Consider the following 25,909-nt stretch of genomic DNA (forward strand, 5'->3'; position numbering starts at 1 on the left):
TCAGTTAAGGAGTTCATGACCCAGCTCTCCCATCTGGAACTCAAGGTCTATTTACCCTAGTTTTAGCGGAGAACAACTGAACACTAGCAGTTGGCAATCTGTTTATGCAATTGTCTCCATTTACGTTTGTCTAAACTAATGAGTTATGTATATTTTCTAAAGGAGATCATCTTTATTTCCCTGGCACTTACTACAGAAACTTATGTATAAATAATAATCAATAAAAGCTTGTTGAATCCACAACACATCTTCTGAAATATTTTCCTCTTCTTTAATCTTTCATTTTATTTATTATTCTTGTTGGAGTGTGAGTGTGTGCTTGCCACAGCATGAGCCCCTATGTCGGAATTCGTTCTCTCCTCTCATCTTGAGGTCCAGGAATCAAACTCTGGTCTTCAGGGTGATGAGAACCACTGTTGCCTACTGAGCCGCCTCACCAGCCTCTTCCTCTTCACTTCATCTTGTTCCTACTACATTAAAATAATAAAGACTTTTCAGAATAATCAATGGAAAATGTCAAGGATGTTTCTACCTGTTGATAACTACTTTGTCCAAATTTTCTTGGCCAAAAGCAGCTTGGGGAGGGAAGGGTTAATTTGGCTTACATATCTCAATTCCAGTCTACATTGAGGAAACTCAGGGCAGAGACTGAAAAGGGGCAAGAGTCGGGAGGCAGGAACTGAAGCAGAGACCATTGAGGGGTACTGCTTACTGACTTGCTTTTTTATAAACCAGGACCATCTGCCCAGTGATGACACCATTCGTTGTGATCTGGACCCTCTCACATCAATCATTAACAACAACAACCAAAAGAAAAAAAAGAAAAAACTGCCACCATTTACTTGTCTACAGTCAAAGCTGATGCAGGCATTTTCTCAACTGAGGTTCCCTCTTCCCAGATGACTCGCAAAAACCTAACTAGCACATAATAGTTTTTGAAATATTAAGGGTTATTTTGTTGGATTTATGCTCACTGGAACATTGCTGTTGTTATTGGGGGAAGTGGCTTTTGTAGTAGTAGGGATACAATCCAGGGCCTCAAACATACTAGGCACGTGCTCTATCAACAGGTTATGTCCCCACCCCCAAAAACTCTCTTAATTTTCAAAATGACTCAAAAGACTATGGCTTCTAAGTAACACGAGATGACATCTTAATGAAATTGAGCTAGTGGTTTTTTACATATATATATATATATATATTCCTAACATATCAATAAAATCAGCGTGAAGACTAGAACTATGACCTAAACTCAGATCCCCAGTATTCAATGAAGCCAGCACGGTGGTCCCTATAAGGGGAACTGTGGCCAGACAGTTTAGCCAATTCATGAGCAATGGGGCCAGTAAACAACACTGCACCAAAGAATGAGGTGGAGCAAGCCGGATGGTCAGTGGGTAAAAGACTTTGTCTTGCAACCCTCACAACCTGGTTTGTGCTCCATGGACCTAGATAGGGATGGGAGAAAAGAACATACTCCACAAACCTGACTTCTAACCACCTCACATGCATGGTGGCATGCTCCACACAGCACACACACACACACACACACACACACACACACACACACACCTTCACAAAAGGGTTTTGGAGGTTTTTTGTTACGTGTATGAGTGTTTTGCCTGTGTGTATGTGTGTGCACCACATACATGCCTATTGACTGTAGAAGTTAGAAGAAGGCATCAAATCTCCAGGAACTGTAGTTACGGAAAGTTGTGAGCCACCATGTTAGTGCTGGGAACCTAACCAGGGTCCTCTGTATTAGCAATACGTGTTTTAATCATGGAGCCATTGTTACAACCTACACACACACATTTTTAAAAAAAAAAGATTTTTTTTTTCTTTTTTTGGTTTTTCAAGACAGGGTTTCTCTGCAGCTTTTTTAGAGCCTGTCCTGGAACTAGCTCTTGTAGACCAGGCTGGCCTCGAACTCACAGAGATCCGCCTGCCTCTGCCTCCCGAGTGCTGGGATTAAAGGCGTGCGCCACCACCACCACCCGGCTCTAAAAAAAGGATTTTTAACCATCACTTGTCCTGGAACTAGCTCCGTAGACCAGGCTGGCCTCGAACTCACAGAGATCTGCCTGTCTCTGCCACCCGAATGCTGGGATTAAAAGTGTGCACCAGCACCACCTGGCTAGTAAATTTTCTAATGTAATCGCAGTACAGTTTTTCCATCTATAAAATTAGGAAAATGAGTACTGCCTGAAACCTTTTTCAAAACAACACTCAAAAGTATATAAGCACTTAACAAGGATGTAGCAACAGCTCAGCTGTCAAAAATACTCGCTGCCCTGGCAGAGTACCGGGGTCCAGTCCCCAGTATCCACCTGGCATCTAACGCCCATCTGCGACTCCAGTTCCAGGGAACCCAACACACCCTCTGACCTCCACAGGTACGGGCATTTGGGATTCTGACATTTTAGAAATCTCATCTTCGTTTTTAGACTGTGAGATATTTTGTATACTTTATAGAAAGCTGGTTAATACTGCCGTCTCATTGCGTTCCCTAGTCAATTGTGTGTTTGGCAGAATGGTGTAGAAATGCACGTGATTCCTGGTTCAGGCAGCATTCTCTCTTTCTTTTTGTGTCTTTGCACAGCTGGGAGCCTTCCTTTGGGGGCACTGACAGCTTGCTTTGTGTGATGGGCACGGCTGGATCAGCCTAGGCTCGGCGTCTCAGGGGGAATGCTCACATTTTGAATGCACTGTTTATAACGACCAAGCACTTTTATTTATTCTAATGCCAGAGTCTGAATGGGCATTTCAAAATTATCTACGGAGACGAACGCTTGCCTTGACTGTTCCTTTTTTTAACTGAATCAACGGACTCTCTCTAGGAGCACTTCTGGCTCCTGCCACAGCGGGTGAGAGGCACTCTGACGAGACACAGGCGTGCTGCTGATAGTTATTAAAAGCATTAAGGCATTAACCTTTAGCAACCTCATTTTTCACTTGGTACACACATTTAAGTATTTTTATCAAGCTGAAGCTAAACACTAAGAATTCAAGTTAAAAACCCAATCTGTTCTCTTTAGTCTAATAGAAAAACATATGATAAAGAGTGAAGGCACGGGAGAGCGAGGCAGGGTAAACAGTTGTTTCAGGGTCAATTAACATGAATCTGTTCCCTTGTGACTGTGGAAACGAAAATGCAGTGAGGAAGTGACTTAGAAAATCCACAATTATTTAACCTTCAGAATTCAAGATTAAAGAATTGTGGACATCAAGAATGTCTTTGTCATATATAGAATATGAACACTAGTTTAAAACTTCTCTTTTTTGTTTTTTCAAAATTTTTCATATCACAATATTTAGAATAGAAAGATCCACGGAAAAATGTAACTTAGTAGAACATGCAGAGCATTTCTCAACAGTAGGCTCTTAACAACAGATATTAATGTCTAGCCCGAAGCCCTTCCCACTTGACAATAAACAAAGAGTTTTATTGGTTACTAAAGGAATGCAAAGATAAATAAAACCTAGTTCCTTTCAGGGTGAGAAGTAAAACATGTATACATGTATACTACACAGGGTGGAGTGGAATCACCACCATAGAACATGTATACATATATACTACACAGGGTGCAGTGGGATCACCACCATAGAAACAAAGACTCATAAGGACTGAGCCAAAGAAATCATTGGTATTTCCCACAATAAATGTTTATAGCTGACATTATTCACTTTATCTACTCAGTATCAGATCTTTTGACTATTTTCATAAAAATTTCCCTATCTATTATTCTTATACAGTATGGCCCTACTTTCCTATAGAATTTTATCTCTCCTCCCTTCCGGTTGAAACACTGGCCTATGACTTAAGTTCAGCCGATCGACGTCACCACCCCCAATCCTGTCCAGGGACAAAAGCTTTGCAAACTGCCCATCGCTCTAGACACAATTGCACATAAAGTTTGGGAGTGGGCACTGCGCATGTGCTTGAACACTGAGCACGAGAATGGTGGCTGGAAAGTTCTTACTGAACAAAATCTAAAAAGATTTTGAATATTCCTTTGGGTCTCAGAAATTTTTGTTGTGAACTTGATCTTTCAGTTTTCCTAGCCATTGTGTAGGCAATACATAGCCTTGAAGTGAATGATCCTCCACTCCAACCATTAACAATGGCAGCTGGGTTTTCCTCTTTCGTAGTTCTACCTGTTGACCCAAGCCAAGATGTTAAGCAGCACCCTCTACCACACCTATTGGACTCACGTGAATTACCTCCAAAACAAGGCACTTTCTTTTTTTTTTTTTTTTTTTTTTTTTTTTTTTTTTTTTTTTTTGGTTTTTCGAGACAGGGTTTCTCTGCAGCTTTTTTAGAGCCTGTCCTGGAACTAGCTCTTGTAGACCAGGCTGGCCTCGAACTCACAGAGATCCGCCTGCCTCTGCCTCCCGAGTGCTGGGATTAAAGGCGTGCGCCACCACCACCCGGCAACAAGGCACTTTCGAATTCAAGCTACAGGCATTTACTTAGAAGGCCCAGAGACGACAATCCATTCTGGGGCAATGTTAATTGAGTGTCTACTACTTTCCAGGCATACTGTAGGTGCTAGAGATCAATGGTAGTACAACCTCTGTTGTATTGCACTGTTTCTACTTTCGTGGAAATCGTTATCTCATGTGGAAAATTAACCTCATAACCATCCCAGTAAAAAAAATGTAATTATAAATGAAATAAGCATTCTAAAAAGCACAATTCATGACAGTTTGCAATAAAGGAATTAAACGGAACTGAGGGTGTCGGGGTTTTGTTTCCTGGTACTGTGATAAAATACCCTGACAAGAGCGACACGGGGAAAGGTTTAGTTTAGCACACAGTTGGACCACAGCCCATTATAGCAGGGAAGTCAAAGCAGCAGGGTCTTGGAAGCAGCTAGTCACATCCACACTCAAGAGCGGAGAGACAAGTAATACACATGCACTTGCTGGTGCTCAGTTCACTACCTTCTCTCCTCTTCTTTTTTAATTTTTAAATTTGTGTGTATGCGTATTTTGGCTTGCATGCATGTCTGTATGCCTGTTTATCACCTGTGTGCCTGGTGCCCATAGAGGCCAGAAGATGACATTGGATCCCCTAGAACTGGAGTTACAGATGGTTATACAGATGTGTACACTAGAAGTTGAACTCAGGTCCTCTGCAAGAGTGGCCCTTGCTCTTAACCTCTGAGTCTTCTTTTCAGCCCCTCCTTCCTCCACTTTTATACAGTTCAGGAGTCCCTGCCTAGGAAATGATGCTACCCACAGTGGGTGATTCTTCCCAACTCAATAAATACATTCAAAGATACTTCCTCACAGACATGTCAGTGGGCCAAACTGAACTAGATCACCCTCCTTGGGACTCCCTGGATTTTTTTAGATTTTGTCAGTTGATAATTAAGATGATCACAGTGGGGTTACAAAAGCTTTCTCTGATGAAAGATGTTTGAATTGAGGTTTTAAAAAAATAAGAATATTTGAGTTGGGCTTTAAATGGATCATGGTCATAAATAAAAGAATACATCAGGGCTGGAGAGATGGCTCAGAGGTTAAGAGCATTGCCTGCTCTTCCAAAGGTCCTGAGTTCAATTCCCAGCAACCACATGGTGGCTCACAACCATCTGTAATAGGGTCTGGTGCCCTCTTCTGGCCTGCAGGCATACACACATACAGAATATTGTATACATAACAAATAAATTTTTTTTAAAAAAAAAGAATACATCAGGGTAGAATGCAGGAAAAAAAAATGTATTATTTCCTGAAACTGTAAGAGGAAGAAAAAAATCTGCTGGGCATGGTGGCACACACACTTAATCCAAGCTTTCAGGAGGCAGAGGCAGGAGGATCTCTGTGAATTTGAGGTCTACTGTTATGAAATATTAGTTAAAGATGTGTTACATCTGTTTATGCTGTGGAATATTTATTTAACGATGCAAAGATGTGTTGCATTCTTTTATGTTGCATTTGTTTAACTCTGAAGCTGTGTTACTTCACTTCACTTTACTTGAAGCTGTGTTAAAACACCTGATTGATCTAATAAAAAGCAGAACAGCTAATAATAAGACAGGAGAAAGGATAGGTGGGGCTGGCAGGCACAGAGAATAGATGGGGGGGAAATCTGGGAAGAGGAGATTGAGGAGCAAAAGAAAAAGGAGAAGAGGACATAAGGAGCCAGCCACCCAGCTACACAGCAACCCACAAAGTAAGACGTAAAGAAAGGTATATAGAAAGATAAAAGCCCAGAAGCAAAAGGTAGACAGGACAACTTAAGAAAAGCTGGCTAGAAATAAGTCAAGCTAAGGCCAAGCATCATAAGACTCCATCCACAGAGTGAGTTCCAGAACAGCCAGGGGAACATGAAGGTGGGGACAACAGCCTCCTCTTGATATTTCAAAGAGAAATATTTTCAAAAGAGAGAGAGAGAGAGATGGAAAATATATTTGAAGAACTTAGGAAGCCAAGATTCACAAAAGAAAGATGATCTTAAGAGAACAGTGCACAGCCAGGCGGTGGTGGCGCATGCCTTTAATCCCAGCACTCGGGAGGCAGAGGCAGGCGGATCTCTGTGAGTTTGAGACCAGCCTGGTCTACAAGAGCTAGTTCCAGGACAGGCTCCAAAGCCACAGAGAAACCCTGTCTCGAAAAACCAAAAAAAAAAAAAAAAAAAAAAAAAAAAAAAAAAAAAAACCAAGAGAACAGTGCACAGTAATCTTCAATCTGATACCAACCCTGGCTGTTTACCACATGCCTAAAACACTGAAAACAGCCAAAGAGTAGCCAGTATTGCTGTGATGGTGATGACGAGGATGATGATGATGAGGGTGATGATGAGAAAAGATACTTTAGGGAATGGAAGGCTGTCTTAGCTGTCAAGACCACTTGCTGCTGTTCCAGAGGACTTGGATTCAGTTCCTAGCACCATATCGTAGCTCACAACTATCAGCGACTCCAGCTCCAGGTGAATCTGACGCCCTCTTCTGGCTCTGATGGTACTGCATGCCCATGGTACACATACATGCATGTAGACAAAACATTCATAGACATAAAATTTAAAACTGAAAAGAAAAGGGGGTGGTGGCACACACCTTTAATTCCAGCATGTGAGAGGCAGAGGCAGGCAGAGCTCTGTGAGTTTGAGGCCAGCGTGATCTACAGAGTGAGTTCCAGGACAGCCAAGGCTATACAGAGAAACTAACAATAATAATTATATTAATAATAGTAATGATAATAATAACAATTTTAAAGGTACTTTGTTGCTTTGGGTGCATACACTCAATTTAAGTTTTGATGCTACTTTTCTATTTTTAAGTTTTATTAATGTTTACATTTATTTTCTTGCTGCAGGAAGGTTTAAAGCTAGTAACTACCGCCTACTGGGGCGTGGCCTCATAGACTTTTTACTTGGATGCAGAAGCATGTCAAGCCCCTTCTCTCATCCCCCTGGTTCCTGTTTTGCTCCTTTGGGTTGTTTTGGATCTCATCTCCATCCGCTGTTCAAGCAGAGAATCCTGGTTTGTACGTTTTCCCCCTAAATAAATAACTATCTATCTCTCAGTTCTGAGCCAGTGTGAGGTTTTTTTTTTAAGCGCCCGATATCTCTACCATCATTTTCTGTCCAAACACATGTTGGGGGATACAGATGCCACAAAGTGCATGCTGAGGTTGGAGGACAGTTTGCCGAAGTTCTCTCCAGTCACATAGATCGCAGGATTGAATTCAGGTTGTCAGGCTAAGGAGCAAGAGCCTTCATCCTCTGAGACTCCTCACCAGCCCTGCTTTTATTCTATTTAATAAAGACGACACATAGTCAAACCCACCAGAAAATCCCTCCTTTACTTTTACTTTTTAAAGGTGGGGGGGGAGATGTTAAAAAAAACGATACCCAAAATGCTCACATTGTGTAGGAATCACTTGACATTCCTTAACTTTTACTAAAAATACTGACAGGCTTGAAACCTTGCAGAAACACTGGCAACAGTCCAGAAGTGGAATTTAACTACACAGCCGCTGATGAGCCACATGGGAATAGTAAAACTGAAGTCATAACCCTGCCAGTATGCCCCACATGTACATAAGCAGGTCACAATTCCGTCAAGTGTGTTTGTTTATTTAATTAATGGAAGAGAGAAGGAGGGAGAAGGAGAGATAGTTAGTGCAGGTGGATGCATGGAGGTCAAAGAAAAACTCTTGGGCATGGTTTCTCTCCTACCAACTTGTAGGATCCAGGATTCAAACTCAGGTCGTCAGCCTGTGAACAAGAACCTCTATCTGCTGAGCAATCTCACTCATCTTATTTTTTTTATCATTTATTGATTTATAGGGGTTTGGGGACAGAGGACAACTTATGAGTGCATCCTTATGAGTGCAATAGAACTCAGGCAAGCGCTTCTAAGTTAAGCCCTCTTGCTGGCGCCAAAAGGTTTTATAGAAGAATAAAGTAAGCAAATAAACTTATTCAATGCAATTTTCCAATTTATTAAAAGTGTAATTTGTCTGTTCATGGAAATTGTTGTTTGTATTGGGTTTTGTTTGTTTTGTTGTTGTAATTATATATATGTATATATATACATATATATATGTATATATATATATATATATATATATATATATATATATATATATATAGAGAGAGAGAGAGAGAGAGAGAGAGAGAGAGAGGGTTTCTCTTTGTAGCTTTGGCTGTCATGGAACTCACTCTGTAAACCAGGCTGGAGTGCTGGGATTAAATGTGTGCACCATCATCACCCACCTGTCTGTTTATATTGTATACTGAATTAAAAATTTAGCATACCTCTCTGGCTTTGTCCCCACTTATTCCCACAAGTCCCCTGCCTTCTGCACTCATATTTATGGCCATCCAAGACAACAAAAACTAACAAAAGATGGTCTGGAGTCCACACTGTTTTTTTCTTCTATCCACTAGAGAGTGACAGCTCGTGGGTGTGTTCTACTAGATAAGGGAACCGCCACCTCAGCTACGTGTCATTATATCCCGAGGTCTCACATTCCTGAGTCCAATACCACCTGGAAAGTGCACTCTTCAGGAGTTTTGCTTACAGTCTCAGAGCTCTACAATAATAAATCTAATCTAATCTTAAGGCACTTACAGCATCCCAAAACATTGTGTGTGTGTGTGTGTGTGTGCACGCACACACACACACCGAATCCTTGAAACAAGGCAAAGAGTCCAACAGGTACAACCACAAATAGAAATATAGTGCCAAATACATAAGAAACAAATCAACTAGCCTGTCCTCAAGTTTGATATTATCATACGTTGCAGTTGGCATCAAGGAAAGTCTCTTATTCCTCACCTTCAGGCCTATACTGTTGGCAAACTGAAAACCTGTCCCCAGACAAGCGGTGATAGTGCACACCTTTAATCCCAGCACTCGGAAAGCAGATCTCTGTGAGTTCGAGGCCAATCTGGTCTTCAGAGTGAGTTCCAGACAGGCTCTAAAGCTGCAGAGAAACCCTGTCTCTAAAAGCCAAAAACCAAAACAAACAAACAAACAAAAAACCTGTCCTCATCTCCGCCCTTTCAAATGTCCTAAACTATGCGTTCATGCCTTCATTAAGGTTTTTTAGGCTACTTGCATGACCATCAAGTGTTCCCCCAACTCCAGAACCGAGGGGATCTTTATCCCTTAATATCCAACTCACATGTTCTAAGCCCTCATTCCGTATGACTTCAAGGGAGCTGTCCACTCCGCAAGTATTTCTAAGAACACTGGGAAATGCTCCCTACAAAATATATACAAATGTATCCTATTCTTTGTTGCAAACTTATTCGAGACTATTATTGCTTCTTGAAAGTTCTCTTCCTTCTGTATGAAAATTATTCATGAACTCATTTTCCCAGAGGCAACCTCTTCACACATTTTTACAAGTGTAAAAATTTTGCAATAGGCACCCTCCCAAATCTCAAAATATAGCTAACATCACGTTTGTAAATTTCACTGCTGAACTCGAGATAACACGGGGGGGGGGGGGGGGGCGGCGGAGGACGGAGACAAAACATTACTATTATTCTATTTTCCTAGAATTTCTGCCTGTACTTTATCCAAGAATTCTCCTCCAGCCACGGTGCTGTGGAAGGGCAGATTCCTTCCTCAAGGCAAGAGACTTCTCCACACTTCATTAAGCAACGCTTTCCCATTTGTGTGTGCATGCGTGAGAGACTGTGCCTATTAGAATACACAGGTGCAGTTGTGTATGTGGCGGTCAGAGGACAGCCTCTTGGGGGCAGTCCTCAGTCACTGTTCACCTTTTTTTTTTTTTTTTTTAAATATTTATTTATTTTGTATACAATATTCTGTCTGCGTGTATGCCTGCAGGCCAGAAGAGGACACCAGACCCCATTACAGATGGTTGTGAGCCACCATGTGGTTGCTGGGAATTGAACTCAGGACCTTTGGAAGAGCAGGCAATGCTCTTAACCTCTGAGCCATCTCTCCAGCCCACTGTTCACCTTTTAAGGGAAGGGGAAGAGGGGGAGGGAAGAAGACGAGAGCAAAGCGGGGGAGGAGAGTAAGAAGGGAAAGGGGGATGGGAAGAGGAAGGACAGAAAGAAGGGAGGCGGAAGTGAGAGCTTCAGTGTATTTTATCACTTTGTTGGAGATGTTCGCTTCATCAACTTGTTGAAATCCCACGGCTAAACAACAAACCACATCAATCAAAACCAGAAGAAAAGGAGAACTGAGACCGGAACAGCTGTAACACGGTGAAGAACAAGGACGTGGCACCGAGCCGACCTCTGCTACTCCACCCAAGAGAGGCTGTCGCGAATCCACGACTGCGCAGGCGCCGACCGTGCTGCCGAGGCGCCTTTAAAGTGTGCCCGGAAGTGACGCGAGTCGTGCTGGTCGCAAGCTAGGGAAGGGTTGAGCGAATCGCTGAGGCTAGCGGGCCCGGCGGGCGTCCTCGGCCACTATGAGCTGCACGATCGAGAAGATCATGACAGACGCCAAGACGCTGCTGGAGCGTCTGCGCGAGCACGATGCGGCGGCCGAGTCCCTGGTGGACCAGTCGGCCGCGCTGCACCGGCGGGTGGCGGCGATGCGGGAGGCGGGCGCCGTGCTACCCGAGCAGGTCGGGCCGGGCCGCGCCCTGGGGTGGGCGCGGCGGGGAGCGGGTGGGTGGGGTCGCTGTCTGATTTATCCTGGTCTGGAGGGCAGGGCGGGCGTGAGAGCTTCCTGTGCGATGGGTGGGACTGCTGCCGCCTCAGCAGCACCTGCCTGTGTTTACAAAGGCTTAATCTATCTGTCTGTCCAGTATCAAGAGGATGCACCCGACGTGAAGGACATGTCTAAATATAAACCTCACATTCTGCTGTCCCAAGAGAATACCCAGATTAGAGACTTACAGCAGGAAAACAGAGGTTAGTCGGGCCTCTGTGTGTGCGTTTGGGTAGGATTTTTTTTTTTTCGTGTCTGATAATACTTTGGACGTTCTTTTACAAGGGCTTGAACAGTTCACAAGCGTGCCTATCTCATGTCTATATTTAGGGTCAGCGCTTAAGAGGGTCATGTGGTAACAGTAAAATCTATTCGATTATTCTTTTTTAAGTCTTCTGATGACTTTGAAAGAGTCGTTTAGTAGAGTTGAGTTAGATGTCTTGGGGCGGGGTACATACCAGATGAAGGCTCATATAACTAAAGTTAGAGTCTTAAAATGTAATATTTCAATGTTAATTAGAGTGAACACTAAAGTTACGATTGGGGGTTTTTTGGTTTGGTGTTTTGTTTTATGTTCCTGTGCAAGACAGAAGGCTAGAACTTTGTCTCCAAAATATCCATTCTTAGGGTTGGTAATGACAACAGTATGGCAGTTGTCCTTCCGAGACCTTTTTACATCTTCCTTTCCACTATATTCCCCTGTCATCGTTTTGAAGTCAGCAACCCAAGTATTTACACAACACAATTAAGAAACAGGTTCACAGGTGCAGCAAGATGGCCCATCAGGTCATGGCCCCAGCCAGGAGGCCTGAAGAGCCAGGCCTGAGGACCCATGTGGTGTAAGGAGAGAATCGGCTCCTGGAGGTTGTTCTCTGACTTCACATCTACACTGTGGTGTTGGCACTCAAATCAACAAGGTGTAATCATTTTTATAATGGGCTTGTTTTGCTTCTGAATCTTAAGCAAGTAAATTAAAAAACTGAATTCAAATCCGTGTTTTGTGATTACATACCCCATGTTACTGCTACAAAACTCTACCACCCAGAGCGTTTTTCAGGTGACGTCACCCACTTCTGTGGGCTTGCATATCGATCCCCAACTTTGGAGTCACAGGATCCCGTGGAGTCTCAGCAAACCCCAGCTATTAGGAGGTTTGCCTTGAGACCTGCTATAGACGTCATTGCCCAGATGTTTGCTTTTTTTGTCAGAGCTGTGGGTTTCCTTGGAGGAACACCAGGATGCTTTGGAACTCATCATGAGCAAGTACCGGAAACAGATGTTGCAGTTAATGGTGGCTAAAAAAGCAGTGGATACCGAACCGGTTCTGAGAGCTCACCAGTCTCACTCTGCAGTAAGAACACACTGATAAATAAATCCCGAATAAAACAAACCGAAACCTTGAGGTTGCTGTTTTGTTTGCAGAAAAGCATGTTCCTCTTTCGTGGGTTTCATAGTCACTCTGTGTGCCGGAGGCTTTGTGAAGATAGGAATGAAAAGGGATCGGGGCTTCACATCCTTTTGAGCAGCATCACCTCCCGCACCACTGAGACAGGAAAGGTTCTAGGCCAGCCTGGGCGACATAGCAGGCTAGATAGCAAGCATGATGACAGCTAGCATTGAAGGCATTCAGCGAATAGTTGGCTGGTTATTACCTGTGTATCCTACCAAGCCCTAAGTTTTGTAGTTATGGGGGCATGAGTTCAGTTTCCACATCTTCCACATAGCAAGCGCTCACTAACGTCATTAAATTACTCAAAATACGTTGTTAGGGGCGTGGGGAATCTAGTTTTTTTTTGGTTTTTCAAGACAGGGTTTCTCTGCAGCTTTTTTTTTTTTTTTTTTTTTTTTTTTTTTTTTTTTTTTTTTTTTTTTTTTTTTAGAGCCTGTCCTGGATCTAGTTTTTTTTTTTTTTTAATGGCTGTTCCTATATTTTAATTACTTACTATTTAATTTGGAAACCCAGTAGCTATTTTTCAGTTTGTAGGGTGCTTCCTTGTTACATATTTGCATGAGTTATGTATCCTAATCTACAGTTCTGACATCGGAAGCTGCTGTTTACTACAGTGGGAGAGGCCGTGTGTCTCACCTTCCATTCCATCGGGTGCATTTTACTGACTTACAAGTTTTAGGAAACTGGGATGCTTTAAATAGTTGGATGTTTTTAATCTCTAAATATTTGGGTTATTGTCTGTTTTGTTTTTGTTTTTCTTGTGCCTAGGGCCCATTTGCTACAGGCTGGCATTTTAACTCCTAATTAAAGCCTCAGCCTCCCAAGGTCTAGGATTACAGATGTGGTATGCCACAACTCCTGGCACATGGCTATCACTGATCTTTTGAAAAATGGAAATTATTTAAAATACCACAGATTAATATTATTATGACTCAAAGTATAGTGTAATTGAAGTGTAACTTCTGTAACAGCTACTAAACAAACTCCTCCCAGTTTATTTCTGCAAGGTTTTTAATAGACGTAAAATTCACAACGCACATGCCTTTTGTGGTCTTCATAACTGAAACCTATTTTTTTTCTTTCATCTTGTTTCCACAGGAAATTGAAAGTCAGATTGATCGAATCTGTGAAATGGGGGAAGTGATGAGGAAAGCAGTTGAGGTGGATGACAGCCAGTTCTGTAAGATTCAGGAGAAACTGGCGCAACTAGAGGTAAGGGGCTGCTGTGTTAAGGTCAGCCTTCTTTTCCTCTTTTATTTGTTTTGTTGATTTACCATTTTTACACCGGTCTTATAGATCTCACACTACGTCACCACTATACTCTCACTACAGTGTATTAATATTTTCCTTTATACAAGAATGTCTCAAGCCAGGCGGTGGTGGCGCACGCCTTTAATCCCAGCACTCAGGAGGCAGAGGCAGGCGGATCTCTGTGAGTTTGAGGCCAGCCTGGTCTACAAGAACTAGTTGCAGGACAGGCTCCAAAGCTACACAGAGAAACCCTGTCTCGAAAAAAAAAAAAGTCTCAAAAGAGGAAGGGAGCTATCTCAGAATGTGGCCTGGTCTGGCCTAAAATGCAAAATTTTCCTTATCAATCTCCTGTGTTGCCTCAGTAGTATTGTGCTAGCAATAATATTAACAGTGTTGATGTTCTCTGTGTCCTAATGATTTAAAAGGGTATCCTTTTCTGGAAAATAAAAAAGTGGAGTCAACAGCAATCAATGAAAATGTCAGTTGTGGGGTTTGGGACAGAGCTCATTCGGTAAAACCTTCAGGTTTGACTGCTTATTTCAACTGCTGTTGTGGGACCAAACAGAAAAAGAGAAGGTCCCCGTCGAAACCTCGTGAAGGAAGGACAGCGTGGGAATGGTATGTAAATGTTACAGGAGAGATTCAGAAGACTGAGGCTGAAGAGAGGGCTCAGCAGTCAAGAGCTCTTACTGCTCTTGCAGAGGACCCAGTTCCCAGCAGCCACATGGTGGTTCACAACCATCCAAAACTCCAGGTCCAGGGAGCTGATGCCCTCTTCTGACACTCAGATGGTACGCATACATAGGTGCAAGCAAAACACACATACACATAAGTAAACCTGACTCCAGAGTCCTGAGAGAAGCAGTTTATATGATGGAGGGTTTGTAGATCATGCTCTTCAACCTTTTGGTGGAACTAGAAATGTAGTTTGTCAGTTTGTCCTGCAAAGAGCTGGGCGTGATGGCACACACCTGTAATTCTAGCACTTAGACAGAAGCAGAAGGATCAGGAGTTCCAAGCCAGCCTCCATGACATCAGACCCCATCTCAAAATAAAAGAGAATTTTCTACAGAGATGGTAAAGATGGAGTGTAAGGTGGCCTATCTAGATAGAAATTAAAGGAAGTGATAGGTGTCGAGTACCAAAAGTACTAGCTGAATTATGGAGTTAGGAGCGCTTGTTGCTCTTACAGAGGCCCTGGGTTCAATTCCCAGCACCCACATGGTGACTCACAATTTAGGTAACCCTAGACCCAGGGTATCCAGTGTCCTCTTCTGACTTTCTAGGGTATTCACGTGGCACACAGACATACTTGCAGGCAAAAACCCATATATATTAAAAAGGAAAAAAATGTTTTTGGTCTTTCAAGACAGGGTTTCTCACTGTCCTGAAACTCACTCTGTAGACCAGACTGGCCTCAAACTCCCAGAGATCCACCTCCTGAGTACTGGGATTAAAGGCATGCCCCACCACTGCCCAGGGGGGAAAAAAGGTTGTAATTGTTTAAGATCTAGGTGTGGTGGTGCATGCCTCTAATCTCTACTCAGGAGGCAGAGACAAGCAGATAGATATCTGTGAGTTTAAGGCCAGCCTGATCTACATATCAAATTCTAGGCCAGCAAAGTCTATTTAGTGAGACTCTGTCTCAAAAATATATTTTTTTAATCATTTAAAACTGTAAAAATACTTTTCTTCCTTCTGGCCCTAAATAATATGTTCTGATACAGTTTAGCTTTTAAAATACAGAAACTATCTTTTTTCCCCAGCTTGAAAATAAGGAACTTCGAGAATTATTATCCATCAGCAGTGAGTCTCTTCAGGTCGGAAAGGAAAGTTTTGTGGATCCTACTTCTCAGCCCATCAAATAACTGAACTTCTGAACGCAGGCTGCAGATGGTCCATCCAGGAGAGAAGTGACGACCTCTCCGTAGGACTTGTCCCTTCAAGAGTCCTGCCACAGACTTGACTTAGTGTTGATTAGAGGTTTGAGTTGGCTAGTCATTGTCCACAGAACAGTGTGGGGTGTATTAGTGAACACAGAGGCGTCTCCCATTCCTTTGTCAGAGACTACATTTAGTTTTGACTCTGGGACCTGAATTTATATAAACTGTTGTTTTCAGTTCATGTTTGTTTTCACATCTCTGAAATCTGAACGTTTTATTATAAGCCAGTGATTTTATTTTATATAGGGTTATAAAATTGACTTCTAAGAATTTTTAAGAGATCGAACTTTTTTAAAGTACATGTTTGGCATAAACCAAATTTTATTTTCTTTTTCCACTTACAAAAGTGACATGATTCCCAGAAGCGGACTGGCAGCCCCTCTGAGTTGAGCCACTCATCTGTGGAGTTTGGATTCTCTCTGGTGCTAGGAGCTGGCACCTCGTGGTTGGGTGTCTTTACTCTTAATTTGAGAGAATCTATTCCTAATCCCTGGGAAGTATACTTGAAATCAAGTCATCTGGGTTTGGATTGTTTCTCCTCCTCCCCAGAATCACACAGAGAGTGCTGAGGAACTTGGACCTGCCCTGTCTAGTGCGGTCCCATGTGAGCACTAATTTAAATGCCAAAAGTACCTTTTATTTATTTGATCAAGTAGTCAGTTTCCCATTTTGTTTGACTAAGGAATCTTCAGCTTAGGTAGATTGCCGACTATGAAGAACACATCATAGTTTGCAGGCACTGTACCCACTGTTGAATTGATCTGGCTGTGGCGGTGAAGAACGGCTCTGCTTGGCTGGCTCACGCTGGCGGGAGTGGTCTGCTGTCTTAGATGTTTGGTTTCTACATGGAAACACTTTTATCACCGACAGAAAGTTACTACATTCCTGGTGCCACGCGGGCAGTTGAGAACAGCACTAAGATCCGGCCGCATGGAGGCTCTGCTAGTTCCCTTGTGGGTCTTCTCTTGTCCTGGTTTGCTCGAATTTATACATAATTTCTTCTATGCTATTTGTTTGCCCAAAGAGACTGAAAAATCTTAACCCTGTCAATATTTGTGACAGCTCAGCCCCATACCACATGAGAAAGGTGGTATTAAAAAAGATCTAATGTTTTATATATCATAAACCTTCTTTTGTATCCAGAATGTTTTGAGTCCATCTGATCCCATTAGTACCTATTGACTTAGAGCTGTGGACAGCTCCAGCTGTAGGCCTTGCAGTGTGCCCTAAGTGCCCAAAGTGTACTCCACAAGCCCATCAGGAGCAGGTATCCTCTACACGGGACAGCTGTCAATCAGATTCCATTGAAAAGGGTAGTGTTAGTAGAGTCTGCTTCAGCAGTGTATCTGCCTTATGTTTCCTCTGTACATCTTGTCCACCAGAAGAATCTCTTCCTTTTAGCCCTGGGAATATACTGAGCTTTCAGTGCCCTGTGTCATACACATTCTGTCTGGTGTTAATGCTATTAAGTTAATATAGAGCTAGTGTATTGAATGGAGAAGGAATGCTCTTCACTGTGTGTGAAGATGTTAATGTCCCTCGCAGTGGATGGAAGAATTTAGTGTATGAAATTATCTTTGCTAATAAACAAGTCTTTTGGGAAGATTTGCTAATTTTACTGAGTAATGAGTCTAAGAAGTGTAGAGGGCCAGGCAGTGATGGCACACGCCTTTAATCCCAGCACTTCAGAAGCAGAGGCAGGTGGATTTCTGTGAGTTCAAGGCCAGCCTGGTTTACAAGGTCCAGGCTCCAAAGTCACAGAGAAACCCTATCTTGAAAAACCAAAACAAAATCTCAGCACTCGGGAGGCAGGCAGATCTCTGTGGGTTCGAGGCCAGCCTGGTCTACAAGAGTTAGTTCCAAGACAGCCAGGGCTGTTTCACAGAGAAACCCTGTCTCGAAAAAAAAAAAAAAAAAAGACAAAACAAACAAAAAAGAAGTGTAGAGGGACTGGGCAGTTGTACACACCTTTAATCCCAGCACTCAGGAGGCAGAGCAGGAGGATCTCTGAGTTCAAGGCCAGCCTGGGCTACAGAGCAAGTTCCAGATCAGATCTATATACAGCAGAGAAACACTGTCTTAAGGGGGGGGGGGGGAAGAAGTGTAGAGAGGTCTTTTTCACATATATAACAACCTTGTCATAGATTTCATAAGCAATTTGCAGTTAGTACAATATATTCTCAGTATAACCCTGCAAATAACAAATTAGTAAGGTATTCATTGCAGAAGTACCATATGCATAATTTATCACTGAAATCTAGTTCCATGTTCCTTAAAATGTTGTTCACTCACCTACTGAAACAGAAATTTATGGATAGAGTCTGGAATTTACATTTTAATAATCATCTCAGAAGATGACAGTACTAATTGAAAAATATGTCTGTTAGAGCCAGAGAGATGACTCAGCAGGGAAGGGCGCCTGACACGAGGCAATGGCCTGAGTTCAATCCCCAGAACCCATACGGTGGAAGGAGAAAACTGACTCCTCCAAGTTATCCTCTGACCTCCCACACACACACAACAAACAAGTTCCTGGTCTGTGCAAGGCCTAGACTTCACTGGGAGTCATATGAGTTGGGGGAAACAGACCAAGACTTTGAAAAGCACGGCAAAGGGAGTTGAGCAAGTATGCATGGAGTGGAGATGTCATGGCTGGTGTGCCTGCCTGCCATTCACAGAGCACTGGCCTTGACACTCAGCACCAGCGAAACTAGGCTTGGTGGCACGTGCTTCTAATCCCAAAACTAAAGGCAAAGGCAGGAAAATCAGGAATCCACAATCATTCTTTGCTCCATAAAAAGTTCAAAAGCAACCTGGGCTACGAGAGCCTCTGTTTCAAAATGCAAAACAAAATGTTGTGCGTATAGTTATGGTAAATCTGAAATAAGTATGTGGAGGACACAGGAAGGACTGTTGTACTTGAGAATTCCAGCAGTTGACAGAGGGGGGGCTAGGAGGAGACCTAGAAAACAGCTGCAGAAGGGAAGTCTGGATAGTTCTGTAATGATTATAAGTTCTGCTACAAGCTTTCCTGCATCAGATACTGACACAGAATCTCCATCTCAGCTCTACAGTTCCTCACACACTAGAAGGTTGTCTGTCCAAAGTAGAGCCAAGATTCACACCCAGGCACTCCTCAGTGCATTTCTTAAGCACCAAGTTAAAGTGCCTTTAGATGCCAAATATTTTGTGGAGCACACGGGTTTTGATCTGTTCTTATTAAACAAGGGCAAGAGAAACACCATAGCCTGTGTATTGGGAAATACCATGAATTCAATTTAGTTGAATCAACAAACAGGAATGTGTTGCTGCGTGTTTCCTAGAATGCTGTGCTTATGAATGTTCTTACTGTGGAGGGAAATGGGTGTGTTCCTCTACAGGGTGCCATCTTACCATGGTGTGTTGTGTGATATTTTACCCTTTTGCCTTTTTGAGGGGCCCACCACCCAGCTCCCAATTAAATCACACACGGAGGCTTATTCTTAGTTATGGATGCCTGGCCTTAGCTTGGCTTGTTTCTTGCCAGCTTTTCTGAACTGAAATTATCCTGACTACCTTTTGCTTCTGGGTTTTTATCTTTCTCTATTTTTGTACACCTTTCTTTACTTCTTTCTCTGTGGCTTGCTGTATAGCTGTATTGCTGTATTGCTGTATTGCTGTATAGCTGTATTGCTGTATGGTTGGCTGGCCCCTGATGTCCTCCTCTCCTTGTTTTCTTGCTCCTCGTTCTCCTTCCTCTCAGATTTCTCCTTCTATGTACAGTCTACTCAGATTTATTCTGCCTGCCAGCCCCGCCTGTCCTTGCTCCTGCCTCACTATTGGCCGTTCGTCTCTTTATTAGGACCATCAGGTGTTTTAGACAGGCAGTAACATGGCTTCACAGAGTTAAACAAATGCAGCGTAAACAAAAGTTACACACCTGAAAGTAATAATCCCCAACAATAGTGTCTTCCCAGATTATCTGATAAAACAGGTTTTTTCCCTGATAGACCCCGAGTTTTTAACTGATAAAAATAATAACTAGATAAACGCTTCAGGTGGCATCCAATGCATGGCACACAGCAACAAAGCTATACCACCTCCACCCACCCCCACCTCCACTGCAGACACTGCTTGGGTGGCTTTTCCTACCCTCCCTCCAAGCGTGGGAGTAGCGAGTTTCTCCCACTGCAATCTTCCTGCAGCAGTCTCGGGCTGTCACAGCCGCCTGCTGCCAGCCACACCTGTTCACACGACTTGGGCTTCTATTGCTGCCACCATTGCACTCCCTCCGCCAACAGCTACATCTAGCAGCTGCAGTTGCCCTCAGTCCGAACAGAAGCAGCCCATTGCCACCCACGCACCCAAACTAGCCTGGCTGACTGGTCACCTCCACCCCCCGCCTCCCTGCACAGCTCTGCCATTGAGATAGTCACTGCTGTGAAGAGACTAAAAAGTCATCCGCTCTGGTGAGGCACCTGGGAATTCATAAGGGGAGAATTAGGTTTTATTTAAAACAAAAACCAAAACAACAAAAACTTTCCCATATTAAGAATGGGAAATAGCACTCTGGAGGCAGAGGCAGGCGGATCTCTGTGAGTTCGAGGCCAGCCTGGTCTACAAGAGCTCGTTCCAGGACAGGCTCCAAAGCTACACAGAAATACTGTCTCAAAAAATCAAACAGAGAGAGAGAGAGAGAGAGAGAGAGAGAGAGAGAGAGAGAATGGAGATATTACAATGTACGGAGTTAGGACTCTGTATGGTTCCACAATGAATGGTTTAAAACTGAAAATAAAATAAATGAATACCGACCTATCTAGATTGGTAATTCATGTTTTGTTTTATTTTATTTTTTTTTTGTTTGGTTTTTTCAAGACAGGATTTCTCTGCAGCTTTTTTAGAGCCTGCCCTGGAACGAGCTCTTGTAGACCAGGCTGGCCTCGAACTCACAGAGATCCGCCTGCCTCTGCCTCCCGAGTGCTGGGATTAAAGGCGTGCACCACCACCGCCCGGCCATGTTTGTGTTTTTTTTTTGTTTTTTTTTTTTTTTTTTTTTTTTTTTTGGTTTTTCGAGACAGGGTTTCTCTGTGGCTTTGGTGCCAGCACTTGGGAGGCAGAGGCAGGTAAATCTCTGAGTTCGAGGCCAGCCTGGTCTACAAAGCAAGCTCCAGGACAGCTAGGGCTGTTACACAGAGAAACCATGTCTTGAAAACAAAATATTCACACACAGACAGAGGAATTTAGATCAGAACCTACCGTAGCACATCATGTTGAAACTACAGAGGAGTGGCCCACGGTAATTAGAAAAGCAACTTGAGTTTATCAGTTACCATACAAGAGTGACTACCAGTTATGGCCATTATGGGAATACCCATATAAATTAAGACTGACAGTTCTCCAATATATATCTCTAGTAATGAAACCGTATTTCACATATTACAACATAAAGAAAGCATATTACAGGTATACCACACAATCCTACAGGACAAGTTATAGAAAGATTTAACTGCACTTCAAAAGATATGCTTAATAAACAAAAGGGGTAATAAAGACCCCCTGATAGATTACACAACGCTTTATTAACTTTAATTTTTTAAATGCTAATGAGAAGGCAGGTGGATCTCTGTGAGTTCGAGGCCAGCCTGGTCTACAAGAGCTAGTTCCAGGCCATGCTCTAAAACTACAGTGAAACACCTGGGGGGGGGGGAGACTAGCACATGACTTTTATTTGATCAGATATAATTTGAGAAAAATGGAAACGTCCCAAAGTTAGGGTTGGGACAGGGTTTTGTTTTTGTCTTTCCAGGATAATGAAGGCATCAACCTAAGGAATCTGAGGCCCACTGGACAAATGAGACATCTGAAGAAAAAGGACAATTCCTTCATTAAAAAGTCCCAAGAAAAAGAGTAAATTGGCCTATTGCTATATCACACTTCCAACAGGATAAAATGTGGGAGCATCCCCCTGGGCTACACGGCCTGGCTCTCGAGTGCTAGCACATAACCCTAATCCACCTTCTATTTAACAGATACCTTTTTATTTCTCTTCATGCCCTATGAAAATCTTGTTTGAGAGTTTCCCAAGGATACAAAGCATATGCAAAATTTAGGGAAGCCCAGAAACCTCCCCATTCCCTCCTTATCGAAAATTTGCACTTCAAATAGTCTCTTTGGAAGCTCAATTGGGTTGTTTTGAGGATATGGAAATCAACTTATTTAAATATAAATATAGAGAACAATAAGAATGCACTGGGCTAGCCAGGCGGTGGTGGTGCACGCCTGTAAGCACAGCATTCTGGAGGTAGAGGCAGGCAGTTCTCTGTCCGTTCAAAACCAGCCTGGTGTATGGAGTGAGTCCCAGGACAGGCTCCAAGGCTACACAGAAAAACCTTATCTCATAAAACCAAAACAAACAAAAAAATCCATTGGGCAAAGAAAAAGCATTTCAGTCCTTACAAACTGAATCCCCCCACAGCCAAAATAGGTTATTTTGTTTTGTTTTTTTCTTTTTTTATAGACAGGGTTTCTCTGTGTAACAGTCCTATCTCTCCTGGAACTAGCCCTCATAGACCAGGTCGGCCTCGAACTCACAGAGAGCTGCCTGCCTCTGCCTCCTGAGTGCTGGGATTTAAAGCATGTGCTACCCCTGCCTGACACTAAATTCATTCTTAAGGTGTCTCTGAGTCTTCCTTCCACGGACCCAGGTAAACCCAACACCATACCGCAAAAATAAAATTTAATAAATTTTCCCATATATTTGTTTCTGCTGTTCTCTACAGACATATAAGACAAATAGTCTTTTTATAGTCCCGATTCAATTAAAATTTAAAGCTGGCTTTGAAGCTGCAGTGTGACTCTCTTTCTCTAAAGCTAAGCATGCTTGTTAAAGAAAAAAATCTAAAATCTCTAATGTCTCATGTCAGAAGAGTCATCTGATATAGGACAGAGGAAAAATCAAAATTAAAAGACCATTTTATTGCCACTAATCTCATAATCCTTTGGTTTTATTTTGACTCCTTAAAATTTAAGGTTTCCTCAAAATTTATGATTATTATATTTGTTTAAACTTTCTGCCATATTAATGATCATATCAAGTACTAATTCTAGAAATAGGCTTCATCTTACTTCCTGTTTGTGATTCCAGGCTTGAATCTAAAGCGGGAAACTAAGAATTAAGTTTGTGTACACCAGATGTACATAACAAACTGTAGCCCTTTAACCTCTCCAAGATCTGCTGCATACGACACTTAAATGTTTGTTTTCTGCAGTGAACCATGACTATGCCTAACAGCAACCTTTGAAGTCTCCAGAAGGATGATGGGGCACCAGAACTTTAAACAGAGACTGCTCTTTCTTTTCCCAGACATCCAGACCCAAATAATCACACAAAAGCTTTATTAATTACAACATTGTTCAGCCAATGGCTCAGGCGTATTTCTAGCTAGCTCTTACATTAAATTAACCCATTTTTATTAATCTTTATTTGACCATGTGGCCATGGCATTACCTCATTTACTGCATATCTTGTTTCCTCCATGGTTGGTTGGCATCTCCTTGACTCCATCTATTCTCTACATATATCTCTATTCAGATTTCCCATCTGGCTTTACTCTGCTAAGCTATTGGCCATAACAGCCTTATTCATCAACCAATAAAAGCAATACATATACAGAAAGACATCCCATATCACAGAACAACAATTCCACCTGGATTGTGGTAATGCCATTAAGCTGACAAACCACACAAAGATCAGCTTTGGACTATAGACTGCTCAAACAACATGAAAATGATTAGCCAAGATAGTCCAGCCTCATAGACTACTCCAGACAGGACTTCAGATAAGCCCTGCATATTCCCATCACACCGAGACTGGACAACAGCTAACTCTCCCAGGATTTGTTCATTATTTCAATTTTTTCGAGTCCCCTGAAGATGCCATCATCCCAGACAACAGGAACTAATTTTAAGAACACAACACCCATATTCCCAAGAGGTAGGGTGGGTGGTTTTTGTTTGTTCCATGGATTATGGATGATTATCATCATTTAGAGAATATTATTTGCAAGTAGTTGTTGGTCATAGTCAGGGAGAAAACTAAGCAAAGGAGATTAGATTCAGAAATCTTGTTCTGAAAGAAAATGAGGGTATAGGAATAATAGGATAAAAGGGCAGGTTATTGAATCTACTTTTAAACTAAAAAAGCAATTACTAGTCTTAAATATTTTACATCAGTATGAATTTTTGTGTATTGATACAAATTTAAGGTTATTATTGTTATACTGTATATATATTCTACAAATTTGAGGTTATTTTTGTTATATATATGTGTATGTGTTTCTATTCTTGTTTAAGATATTGTACCTATGCAGTTCATTTAACAATGTAATGTAAATTTCTAGTCCTTGAAAGTTCTCATAACAAACTATTTAGGATGATAAAGTAATTCAGGTTACTAGTTAGTCTCCTATAACAATTAGACTTGTAGTCACACTAGGTATGTCTTCCAAATCAAACAGATACATTTTAGATAGACAAGTAGTCTTCAAATACTTCAGAGATCTACAGAATACAGTATTTAAAATGTTTTAATAGCACAAGGCTTTTCTTGACAATGAGACACATCTGTTCCTGGCAGCACCAATATACTTTAAAAAAGGATGTTGGGCATTGAAGAACCTCCATATGGAGTTTGCTTTCTTTATGACAAAAGCTAGCCATTTGGGCAAGAAACTGCCCTTACTCAACTGCTGACAGTATGCTATCCAAACTGGACCAGCAGGACACAAAGAAAAGTGACTGCTGAACTTTGTCAAGACAGGGTGGTCCTTTAAAAATCTCTACTTCACAGAATAATCTGTCAGATATTCTAGGCTTGTAGACCAAACACGGATGCCCCAACTTTGCGAGGAAACTTGGCCAACTGTCCAGACAGCCAGCTGTTTCTGTTGTTTCTTTTAGTTTTGGAAGTTGCTTGTTCTCTACTTCTTTTTTTAACTAAGGTAATGTTATATCTTTCTTGGGGTTTTTAATTGAGTTGAAAACTAGATAGTCATAGTTTTCATTAGTTATGATAGAAGACAAATTAGGTACAAAGCTTTGGACTCATCCAGATAGAATACATAATGGAGTATTTTCACACCAAATATAAATGGACTGGACATTGTAAATGTAATTCTTACCTGATAATTATTCTTATTGTTTATAGTTTTACTATGTTAGAGTTAAAACCTTATCTTTTTATTTAGACAAAAAGGAAATGTTGTGGAATAATCATTTTGTACTCTGTGAAGATGTGTCACTTTGATTGGTTTAATAAAAAGCTGAATGGCCAATAGGTAGGAATGATTTTCAGGGCAGAAAGAATGCTGGGAAGGAGGAGGAGTTGCCAGCTACACAGAGAAGGAGCAAAACATCCGGGAGAACAGATAAATGTTGGGAGTCACATTGTAATACATAGATGAATAGAATTAGGTTAATTTAAATTATAAGAGCTAGTGGGACAAGCATACGCTATTGGCCAAGCTTTCATAATTGATAAGAAGTCTCCACGTGGTTATTTGAGAGCTGGCTGTTGGGACATAAAAATCCAACTACAGGGCATGGTGGCTGCATAGTGATACCTGTCTTAAAAAATCATGTTTTTAAATTTAAAGACTGTTTCCTGCATGGTTTGTCTCCTCAGTCACAGCCCAGAGGACTCTAAGAAGCCATAGGAATATACAGGCAAAAAAAAAATAAATAAATTCTTTTGAGTGTATGTGTACTTGTGTGGGAGGGCAGCAGGCACTATGTGCCATGATGCACATGTGGAGGTCAGAGGACAGCCTTAGGTGCTTGTCTTCCACCTTGTCAGCCGCAGCGTCTCTTGTTTCCTCCTGTGACTCCAAGGTTTCTCCTGTCCCCTCCTCCCAACTCACCACAGAAGAGCTGGGGTTAAAGATGTGCTGGTACCTCATCTGTCTTTTTTTATGTGGGTTCTGGGGATTGGACATCAGGTCCTTGGACTTGGGTTGTAAGCACTTAAATCCACTGCCTGCTCATCTCTAAGTGGCTTTCTGGGACTGGTGTGAGAGACCAGTTTGGAGGGACTCTCAGAAGCTGGGGTTTTTGCCAGAACTCTGATAACAACT

General features: G+C 42.1%; 1 protein-coding gene across 2 annotated transcripts; it reads left to right on the forward strand.

The window, feature by feature from the left end:
• The first annotated feature begins 10,599 nt into the window (after positions 1-10,599).
• Sike1 (suppressor of IKBKE 1) lies at positions 10,600-22,533 on the forward strand. Of its 2 annotated transcripts, none has more exons than XM_038311524.1 (5): positions 10,600-11,070; positions 11,254-11,359; positions 12,365-12,507; positions 13,705-13,818; positions 21,586-22,533. In XM_038311524.1, exons 1-5 carry the CDS (start codon positions 10,912-10,914, stop codon positions 21,688-21,690), a joined length of 627 nt encoding a protein of 208 aa, XP_038167452.1. In that variant the 5' UTR covers positions 10,600-10,911; the 3' UTR covers positions 21,691-22,533. The 2 variants fall into 2 exon arrangements, with proteins under 2 accessions (XP_038167452.1, XP_038167453.1); XM_038311525.2 differs by lacking the exon at positions 21,586-22,533 and adding an exon at positions 15,624-16,945 and having other exon boundaries at positions 10,613-11,070.
• The last annotated feature ends 3,376 nt before the right edge of the window (positions 22,534-25,909 follow it).

Source organism: Arvicola amphibius, chromosome 14, assembly GCF_903992535.2.
Source record: "Arvicola amphibius chromosome 14, mArvAmp1.2, whole genome shotgun sequence".
In the NCBI taxonomy this organism is placed as follows: domain Eukaryota; kingdom Metazoa; phylum Chordata; class Mammalia; order Rodentia; family Cricetidae; genus Arvicola; species Arvicola amphibius.

Excerpts from the sequence above, each read along its gene's own strand:
- Sike1 (XM_038311524.1), top strand. The coding sequence starts at position 10,912 with ATGAGCTGCACGATCGAGAAGATCATGACAGACGCCAAGACGCTGCTG. Across the intron at positions 11,360-12,364 it reads CTTACAGCAGGAAAACAGAG|AGCTGTGGGTTTCCTTGGAG; the intron begins GTTAGTCGGGCC and ends TTTTTTTGTCAG. Across the intron at positions 13,819-21,585 it reads AGAAACTGGCGCAACTAGAG|GATAATGAAGGCATCAACCT; the intron begins GTAAGGGGCTGC and ends TTGTCTTTCCAG.